General features: G+C 44.7%; 1 protein-coding gene across 1 annotated transcript; it reads right to left on the bottom strand.

Moving 5' to 3' along the window:
* Positions 1–1,615: 1,615 nt before the first annotated feature.
* Positions 1,616–9,671, bottom strand: znf366 (zinc finger protein 366). The gene is made up of 7 exons (XM_068566265.1): positions 9,561–9,671; positions 6,390–7,415; positions 6,147–6,314; positions 5,631–5,781; positions 4,883–5,074; positions 2,711–2,885; positions 1,616–2,627 (listed from the first exon to the last, which is right to left on the bottom strand). Exons 2-7 carry the CDS (start codon positions 7,406–7,408, stop codon positions 2,176–2,178), a joined length of 2,157 nt encoding a protein of 718 aa, XP_068422366.1. The 5' UTR covers positions 7,409–7,415; positions 9,561–9,671; the 3' UTR covers positions 1,616–2,175.
* Between the last annotated feature and the right edge of the window lie 1,131 nt (positions 9,672–10,802).

Here is a 10,802-nt window from a genome sequence, read left to right as displayed (position 1 = left end):
TTCACACATCTTTATTTCCCTATAGACTACTTCGTTCCATCTCGTCGTGGTTATGAGTGTTCCATATGATTGACTTCTTCCACCACAGGATTCATGTTCCCATCAGTATACCTTATCTCCTGCATGTCTGTGGCCTTACATTCTCATGATCTCTAAAGTTTCAGTTCGTTAAAAGCACACAGGAGGGATAAAATAACCTCGCCAAACGTCATCCTCTTTGAGGTGTGGTTGGTTCTATGCAGTTCCTCAGAGATTGCGCAACACGATGCTGGCGAGAGAAGCTGATTCCAGATCGTAGACGGTGACAACCGACCGAGGGCTCCTCTCTGATCTCTGATAGCGGCTGGGATTGAAACGTGTAGGTGAGTAAAGGAAAGGGGAGGAGGATGTGAGAACTTCCTCAAACTGTTTGCAGTTTCGCCCTGTTGGACACGGTGGTCGTCACTGGTAGAAATGGAGAAGCTGCTGTTCTGCATTTCATCTAACAAGAAAAGGGCTCGCTGTTTACCTGAACTGGCACAGCAGGGTGAGGCATGAAGCTGAAACACAGCCCAGAGAGCCGGGGGTCATGTTGGAACACAGCTTGCTCATGTACTTCATGCCATACACAGTACATTTTACTCAAATTCAAAATATCAGTGTATTGAAAATATACATTTGCTCCCAGACTAAAGAGAGTAGAATCTACAGAGTATTTTTTTTTACTCTATTTAGTGTTCATATTTAACTCTACATGAGGATATATTGACTACAATCGGATTCTATTTAGAATTCCATAGAATTCTAAATAGAATTCTATGGAATTCAGTTTAGAATCCAATGGAATTCTAAATAGAATTCCATTGGATTCTAAACTGAATTCTATTCTATTGAGAATTGGATTCGACTCCCTTCAGCTCTCTTCCATCCCATAAACCGTGGTTTAAACCGGTTTTAATCCCATAGATTTTATTCTTGCTTCTACTCTCCTGGCTACGGCCAGTAATTACTCTCCAAAATGATGAAATATTACTACTTTAGAGGAAAATGATAGTATCTCCGGAAAAAATTACTCCCCCGTTGTTTCTGTGTGTACAATAAAAAGATGATAGTGTATCTTCTTTGTCATAGAAGAAACACTTTTTAATTCTGGTATAATTTCTGTTTTCAGCGAGGCTTCTGCAACGAGCAGAAACAATGCTTCATCCTGAGTCATACAGACACATGAAGCCTTTGTCTGGGACACCCACTGTGTCCGTCAAGGCTGTTTCATCGCAACCTAAAAGAGAGAAGGGGAGAGGTGTTTTCTCTTCCTCTTCCTCTGCTTTGAAAGAGAAGCAGGAGGAGAAAGGCAAGCTTTTTGAAACTCACGGCAATCACCTCTGGCTTGGTAAAGTACGTGTCAGGCGGAGAGGCTTGACATTCAACGTCTGGGTTTATATTCTTTTTTGTTTAAAAGGTTCGTCTTCATGTGGCGTCTAAAAACACAAACAGCAGGTTCATTTAACGGGTTCACGCGTCAAGTTTTTATTTTTGTAGTAGCAGAATCAACTAGCATGGCGTATAGATTAAAAAAAATAAAAATCTAAACATTAGACATAAAAAATAAAATCACAGTTTATTTCTTAAAGTAACCAAAGATGTGAAAAAACCAAGCTTTCTCATATCAAAAACACATTTATTTCCCACAAAATAACCTCAACACAAGTACAAAGCTTTGAGGAATAACACATTTCTGATTTTAATATCGTAGATTTATTTAAAAGACAGTTAAAAATGAATCACAATTGCATATTTCAGTCAATATTACAAAGCGATTTGTAAAAAAAAACTTCTGCATTATATTTACTCATTATTCACTTCATCATAAACGCACATCAACCCTCTGTCAGTGACTATTAATCAGTGTATGATATAATCTGTACATGCGTTACGCTTCACAGCTTCAGTTACTTCACTGTTCCTTTCTGCTCGGTTCATAAACATGATATGTTCATCTTTCTTCTTTCGGTTCAACGCTACTAAACCACATGATCAGTTTCAGTTACAGGCACACTTCACTTTCCTGTCACGAAAAACAATCAGTCTTCCCTAAAACCTGCATCTTCTTCTCCTTCTTTGTCTGAACTATCTCGACTCTTCTTCGTCTTTTGGACCCCAGAACTCCCATCAGTTCACGTGCGCGCGAGCGACGCGTCATTTCACCTGTCTCTGATCCACTTCCAGCTCTGCCGTCTCGGATGTCTCTTCTGACTGTAAGGGGTGTGCCTGCTCACCTCCGGGCTCTCCAGAGCGTCCCTCTGCGGCTAACTCTGAACTTTGCGGACACATTTCTTCCTGCTTCTCCTCTGGCCTTCGCTCAGCCGGAGCCCGCTGCCCTCTCTCCTCCGGCTCGGCCGTGTACTCGTGGTCCTCGCCCGCCGCCTCGTGTTGGTCCACGTCGGGGCTGTACTGGCTCCTCCTGTACAAACTCTCCTCGTCCTCCTCCTGACACGAGCTCCCGGGGACGCTCTCGCCGTCCGACTGGGAGAGCCGGAGGCCCGGCAGGCCGGGTGGCTTCTGGGAAAGGTCGAACGGTTCCTCTTGGCTGAAGCGGGTGAGGAGGCTCATGGGAGTGGACATGCAGAATCGCCCTCTTCGCCGAAACACTGAACTCAAAGAGATGATGAATTACATCGAGCAACCTTTGCAGCAAAATATATTGAACCATCGACAGTATGCGTATCCTCACATCTTTCGTCCAGCCCTCTGTCCATGACGCCGTGTTTGACCTTCATGTGTCTGGTGAGGTTTCCCTTCAGCGTGAACTTGCTCGGGCAGTAAAGGCATTTGAAGGGCTTGCTGTCCGAGTGGAGATGCATGTGGCCCATCAGGTTGTGCATCCTGTTGAACTCCTTGCCACAAAGCTGAGAGACATGAGGGAGAGAAATGCACAGAGACCATATAAGCAACTTAAAATGTGTACGTGGCTGACATCAAATTCATTGAAACGCAGCCAGAGCTGGTGCCATAGCGGTTTCCCCATTTTGTATTTATGCTAAGATACGCTAATTAGCTTTTGGCTCAAGCTACATTCCCGCCGTTGGACATGTTTCCCAGGATTCCCTATTTCAAAGTGCTACATCTTAAACTCATCATGACGTGTTTATAATTGGCTGTGGTGCGGATCATTTTGACTACTTTATAAAGCAGTTTTGTCAATTTGAAGTAAAAAAAAAAAAAATTCCACAAAATGGTCATGCACAAGTACAGCATAACCAAAATAGCATGCAAACAAAGTACTTGATTACTTTCCGCCGCTGACTGTCGTAAACACTATTCGAGGAAGCAAAAACAAAAGACCTCATCCACCTATTATTTTTCTTTCTCTGCCAAATCTCTTTTGTTGGCTAATTTGCGCAGACTGAGCGACACGACACGCAATCATGAATGAATGTGCAGGCAGTCGGACACACGCCCTTTTCTCCCTCCTCCTATCCTTGTTTTCCTCCTTTCCTCTTTGTCTTCCCCCCTCTGTCTCTCTCTCTCACGCACACACACACACACACACACGCACACGCACAAGAAAAACAGAAAGAGAGAGGAAGCAACATCGAGACAGGGCCAGGAGGAGAACAGGGAAGGGCAACTCCTGCGCTGTCCTTCCTCTGCATTCTTTTTTATTAGGGTGGTCCTTTCCTTCAGGAGGAGAGAGGGACTGTAAACCGTCCAAGAGGACCGTGAGAAAACAGGAAGCTCCCTCCAGCAGCAGAGAAAGCGAGATGAAATCTATTTGAGGGCCCTTTTCTCCGGGGAGGCTGGGGGGGCCATTGTTAGAGAGGCAGTTTGTGCGGCGATATCCTTCCTATGGACGAGGAGGCTCCCGCTGCCAAAAGCCTCTCTGCTATCTGGTCATCGTCTTAGTCCAGACTCTCCAGAAAAGTGGGGGAAATCTTTAAATAGCAGCTACCACAAAATGTTACGGGTTCTTGGCTGTGATTATCAATAAATACACATTGGTTAGTTAAGTGTTCAATATAAGTAGCACCTGGAGTCTCAATGCCTATCCAAACCCTTCACCGTTGAATCAATTGCAGAGGCTGAGAGGAGAAGAATTAAACCGTTTGAAAACCAACCTATTTATAGGCCTTTTCCTAGAAAATTGCATACCCGAACTAAAAAGGGTGCATCTCTGCAACCACTAGGGCTGTTTTAAAATGGTTATAATAAAAGACTACACATGTGAGATGTCGTTCAGATGTGTAAATATAAGTATATATGTAACTGGTTAAGAGTAAATTAAGATGACACAGAAAAACAATGAAGGTTTCAGGTCCGCCTATTGAAAAAAAAAAATCACTTTCAGGATGATTGTTTGTTTGAAATGGTGCAGCTGTAAAGTCCAACTCTAACCCAAACCACAGCACAACATGTGAACATTCAATATGTGAACATCCTCTCTGCAAAGGTCGACTTTGATAAAGTGAAGCAGAACAAAGTTAGAGAGGGTTTAGTGCAGAGAACATTTGCATGTGTGCACATTGGCAGGCATCTGTGACATTTCAATTTAGAAGTGCCATGATTATGTCAGACACTTAACATCAAGCTTAATATTTTTGCACATTAATATTAACCAGTGGCTGGTTACCTATCTTATTACAAAGACTAGAAACAAGGGGAAAGAGCTAAGCTGGCTCTAAGTTTACAGTTTGATTTTTGTATGAATTTAACAATTTCTAAACTTTAGAGGTGCTGATAGAAGTATTTATTTTGTCTTTGGATGGAGCTAGGCTATCTGATTACTACCCCTGTTTCCAGTCCATATGCTAAGCTAAGCTAACTACGTGTGCTAACAGATCCTTCCCTCAGTGAGCGGAAGAGAAACTGAATGCCAAAACACAAGCCAAAGACAGATTTGACCAACCTTGCATTTATAGGGCTTGATGTCCGAGTGGACGATCATGTGCGCCTTCAGAGTCTGCTTTTGGACGAAACTCTTGAAGCACATGTGGCACTGGTAGGCCCGAATGTTGGTGTGGATGAGGACGTGGCGCTTCATGTTCGCCAGCAGGGTGAACTCACGACCACAGATGCGACACTTGTGCTCCTTCACGCCCTGAAGAACGAGAGAAAGCGGAGGCAGCGGCGTCAGAAATGTGGTCGACAGTGTGTCTGCTGTTTAACATCTGAGGTCAGCTCAACCCCACTGATCTTCATTTTAACCTCTTTATTTGAAAACTAATCGTGGACATCCCAAAGTTTCCAAAGATAGCACATTTCTTTGTGAGAAATTTGTATGAAATGACGTCAAGACGTCAAAGTCTTGGGTTTCAACATGTAGCTCAGTGTAAACGTCGTACTACTTCACACACTAACTACAGTACATTTTGATACGTCTAACTTGGAGTTTGCATGCACACGAAGTGGAAAATAAAGATGAAAACTGGATGTCAGAAGCCTGATTATTGGGGGGAATTGCTTTGAGACAGCTGCCAAAACAACCTGTTAGGCTAGCGTCCAAACTATAGCTATCCAAAATGTGCACAAGGAATAATGGAAACGTCTTGATTTGACAGCCAAATTGATAACTCTGTCTGATGCCCCAAACCGCTTCCCTTTTTCAAAATACGGCAAAGTGCTGTCTTTATCTTTGTCCTCCTAATCATACCTACTTTGTGAGTGAGCGTGTGCTGCTTCAGGTGGTGCGACTGGATGAACTCCATCCCGCACTCGCTGCAGATGTACGGCCGGATGTCTTTGTGTTTCATCATGTGGTTCTGGAGCTGGCTCGGGTACTGGAACGTCTTCTGGCACTCTGCACACCTGCAGGGACAACATGTCGCCTCCACGGTCAACCTCTTCATCGAGATACAAAGAGAAAGCTGAAACTGTTAAAGCAGAGGTTCACGTGTTTGCTTTCTGGATTAGATGAGAAGATCGATACCACTCGCTTATGTTTGTACGGTAAATATGAAGCTATATGTGGAACACATGTTTCACGTGTGTGTACATGTGGTACATTTTGTTAGCATTGGAGTGAGCCAGGCCACTTAATTCACCATTTCCATATCTATGCAAAGCTAAGCTAACTAGCTCTAACTTCATATTTAGTGATTGGTGTCTATCTTTCAACGAGAAAAACAACTAAGGGTATTTCCCCAAAAGGGAAGAGGCAGTTTTGTGCTCGCCTGTACAAGGTGGGGCCGCGATGGGCGGTCAAATGCCTCTTCAGCTGGGCCAGCGTGGGGAAATCCAGCCCGCACTCCACGCAAACGTTCTCCTGTCCTTTGTCGTGCTTCAGCTCGTGAGCGCGCAGCTCACTGGGGTAAGCGAAACCTCTGCCGCACACGCTGCAGCTGGAGGGGCGGATGAAGTTAGTGTGGAGATCAGCGCAAGAAGAAAACACACACGGTCTGCTGTAAAGCATCTACCTGTACGGCTTCACGTCACTGTGCTGCATCATGTGTCTCTTCAGGTGGCTGGTCTGAGTGAAGGCCTTGTGGCACACCTGGCACTTGTGCGGCCTCATGCCCTGGTGGGTGAGCAGGTGTGTGTGCAGGTGGCTCAGCTGCTTAAACAGCTTGCCGCACAGGTGGCATCCGTGCGGCTTGATGCCGTTGTGCCCGAGGATGTGCGTCACCAGGTTGTACTTGGAGGTGTAGGACTTCTCACACATGCGACACTTCCATCTCTTCTGGCCGCCGCCCACTTCCACGTAATAACTGTCGTCCACGTGGACGTTGAGGCCGAGCTTTTCGGCGCTGGTCGTCCCGCCGCGGGGGGGTCCATCGCGGGCGCGATGCCCAGGGCGGAGGTCCTCTCTTGGGTAGAAAGAACCAGGGGACAGGTGCATGACGGGGCCGGGCATGAAGAAGGGGTACGGGAGGAGGCTGTGGTGGAGAGGCGGGAAGTAGGGAGGATGGAGGAGGAGAGGAGAGGGAGGCCAAACGGGGGAAGGACTGAGCGGCTCCTGTTTCACCTGCACAGGTAGATTGATACCCGGCGACCTGTGGCGAAGCTGCAGCGCGTTGAGCTCGATCATACCGGGGATGAGCTTGGGAGGCGGGGAGAGGACGGGGCGAGGGCGGAGGGGGAAGGGGAAGTGGGAGAGCTGCACCGTCTTCTTACCGCGGCTTTCCTCGGCCTCCTCGCCTCCTCCGTCGGGAGACTCGCCCCCTCGGGCGTCTACTTTGAGAGGAGTCCGCTTGCGCTTTTGCGATCCTTCCTTTTGGGCGTAACCGGGACCGAGCATGGGAAAGAAGGCCGGGGGGCCGAACGCGCTGTAGTCTCTGCCGGGTGACATGCTGGGGTATCTGGGAGGGGAAAATTCAGGGGGTTTAATGTTGAGCGGAGGCGGGCTTAAGTAGAAACTCAGCCGAGATACTTGTCTTAGCTCCTCTGTGAGCGGGGACCTTCTGGCTGGTGAGAAACTGACTCGGTCCGTTTCCATCTTCTCTCTGCATGAGAAAGAGTAGAAGAAGAAAGAGTAGAAGAAGAGGTTACAGTGGTGGAGGGAGTATTCAGACCCTTTACTTAAGTAGATGTAACAACACCACACTGTCTAAAAGTAAATACTTAAGTAAGTATGTAGCAGAGGCAAAATTAAGTACTCGTTCTGCAGGAAAATAGCTCCAGTGGCTGATATAGTGAAATCTATTACATTCGATTATTTACTTATGTTGATGATGGAGCTGGTCACGAGAAACATTTTAATGGCTGATGATCAGATGACTTAGAGGTAAAAAATAAACCTGTATCTTCACTTCTTTATATGAAATATTGGATACTTTTTCCTCTAACAGATATTTAAATGTAATCTCCTTGATAATAAGATCATCATAGATGTCTTGTTGTGTGAAAACTGATGCCAGCTTTCTGTTACATCCATTGTGTGGAGTAGAAAGTACAGCATTCACAGCAGGAGAGTAAAGTGAAATACCACAGTGAAGTACGAGCGCCTCAAAGACTCCGATCTGGTTTCTTTTCCTGATATGAAACCGTGTCTGAAGGTTTCTGTGGAAGCGATGTGACCGGGTCCACGAGCAAGTCTCGCGTGGACACACCCACACCTTTCAGTGTTCGACCTGAAACCTACCACTTCTTTTTTTTCTCACAGATCTCCTCCTCTCCTGAAAGTAGGAAGTCATCTGTCACCGTTCACCTCCGCCTCGCGCACTCTTTTCGCTTCTCCATGTCGATGTTTCTCTGCTCTGTTCATCTCTTTTCTTCTTTTTTTTATATTTCGCACTGATAGCCAGGAAGAACTTCCCCTTTTTCACCTCCACTGATAACGCTGTACAACAGGATGTTTTAATCCGTATCGCTGTCTGCAGCCTGAAGTCAGCGGTCGATTAGATGACTGATACCTTTAAACCTGTGAAATATTAACATGTCCTGGCTATGAATAACATCTCCACTGCGGTGTGCATGTGCATACTTCAGTGTAGATGATGGTCATTGGTGAAAAGATGACGGTAGGAAGGGAACTGTCTTACTTCTGCATGCCATCTGATATGTGTGCTGTCAGTGTTGTACAGTATTCTGTTCCTGTAAACAGCTCAGTGCATATCAATGAGAAACCACTGAGATGCTTATCAACCCACTGAAGCCTTTTTCTACTTTATGTCATTCCTCCATTGGTTGTTGCAAATGTTGCAACGACACTCTACATTTCAATGTTGACTAAAACCCTTTATGGTTCAAGTAACCATATATGGTCACTTCCGCACCTTGTACGTATGACGTCTTTTTACCGGCTATAATCCTGTAATGTCCTCACTTCGGGACTAATAAAGGATTCTTAACTTATTTCTTGCATTTTTTTTTAATATATTTTCACTAATTTTGGTGGATGTTCATTTTCTACACACATATATATATATATATATATATATATATATATATATATATATATATATATATATATATATATATATATTGAATTTCAAAGTATTTCAATGAGTGACCTATAAAGGGTTAATCTGTAGATTGATCTCCAATAATCATTTGAGATGAGACAAAATACAAATATAAATGTTCTTAAAAATCCAAATACATCTTGTCATCAATGTCTTGTTTTGTTTGACCCAAACCTTTAAAAAAAAAAGCTGCAGATTCTCATTTATATGCAGTTTTTTCCCTTAAAAAATGCCGTGAGATGAACATCAGCGTGGGGACGACAGATATATTCACATTTTAGTGTCCAATTGTTTCCACAAAAACAAAAAAACATCTCTCTGAAAACAAGGAATATAACTGCATATCATAAACAATGTGAAGCACTTAGAAAACATAGATCCCATGCAGAATGCAAGACACACATTCAGTGACATCGTCAATGATTCCCTTTCACTCAGTTTTCAAACGCTCCTTTTGGAAATGAACCTAATCTTTTCTCTTTTTTTTTATCCTCTTCACGTCTCTCACTGGAGGTGCACCGTGCAGAGACCCCGAGCTTCACTTTGCCACACATTAAAACCATCCATTAAAAGCTGAAGCCCCTCCTCATACGCCAGCCAGTGCCATGCAAGAGTGTGTGGCTGCAGCGAAGTCTTAGTGTGTGTGTATGCATGTGTGTGTGTGTGTGTGTGTGTGGAACTCACCAGTTGAGTGTAGCCAAGTGTGTTTTTCTGTGATGCTGTTTGGCTGAAGTGCTGCATGCAGCTGCTGCTGTTGTACCTGTACCTGCGTTTCTCTCCCTCCTGCTCGCACGGCAACGCTCCTGACAATGAGCCGCCCGTCCACGGATAGCATTTGAAGTGACTTAAGAAAGAGAACAGGAACAATCACTTTGTTCTCATTTTTCAGATGAGTACCTTCGGAGAGAAGGAAGGAAGGGAGGGGAGAGGAAGTCAACAAGCCGAGTGCCTTCCTGCAGAAAAATAAGGAAACACTAGATAGACATCTCCATTTCTCTATGAAATAGGGATTTTTGCACAGCTTTTTGGAGGAATGTCGAGATGTGATGAAGAAAACAATGCAGTTTGAATGTTTAGCAGCTGGGAAGTGGAGCGACGGGAGAGGATCTCAGACTGTCAGAAGCAGCTCTTTCTCTTAACACAGTTTGAAGAAACGCATGTTAGTCACGACTCATTCCACCTAATGAAATCATTGAGATTTCAATCACTAAACGTACTTAAGTGTATTTTAGTTTGCAGCAGGTGAAGTTCATGGAGCTGCATATTGTGTGTCATACAGTGGCTTTGCACTGTAACACAGAGAAAACACCACCTCTGTGAAACAAGTTCTTCTTTCTTTCTTCTCTCTCTTTGGACATTTTTGGTGCTCCTTGTTATTTTGTCCTCCCCGAGCAAAAGCACGACGGGTATAAACAGTGACAGGCGACGGAGAAAGTAAACATGGATGGTTATAAGTGTCTCCACAGCCACTAGGAGGCAAGAGTGGCTCATTGTGTGAGTGGCACACCACAACAAATCAGAAAGTAGTGTCGGCCGGCGTCTCAAAGTCCCTCTCCTCAGAAGTTGGCAACACACAGACGACGTTTTGAATTGATTTTTAATAGAGATGAGGTGGCAGTTAGTGGATGTAGGAGGGAGCGGCGGTAATTGAGCTCATATCATTGAAACGGGGAAACTGTCTTTTATGGTCTGTGGCCGATCGTTAGCCGTGTTAATTAGCCCATAAAACCAATTAACCTCGGACCTGGACAATGTGGGCCTCAATTTCTGCCAGGAATTAAGGACTTTTATTGAGAGAAAAGAATATTTGTAGTGTGTGTGTGTGTGTGTGTGTGTGTGTGTGTGTGTGTGTGTGTGTGTGTGTGTGTGTGTGTTTGTTTCCTTGTCATTGTTTTTGTTTTCAGCGGGCCGAGGTGCAGAGACAAA

The sequence above is a fragment of the Clinocottus analis genome, unplaced genomic scaffold (assembly GCF_023055335.1).
Source record: "Clinocottus analis isolate CAN_PGR_092001 unplaced genomic scaffold, fCliAna1.0.p SCAF_7, whole genome shotgun sequence".
Lineage (NCBI taxonomy): Eukaryota > Metazoa > Chordata > Actinopteri > Perciformes > Cottidae > Clinocottus > Clinocottus analis.
Note: the sequence above shows the minus strand (reverse complement) of the source record. Positions and strands in the feature narration are given on the sequence as shown.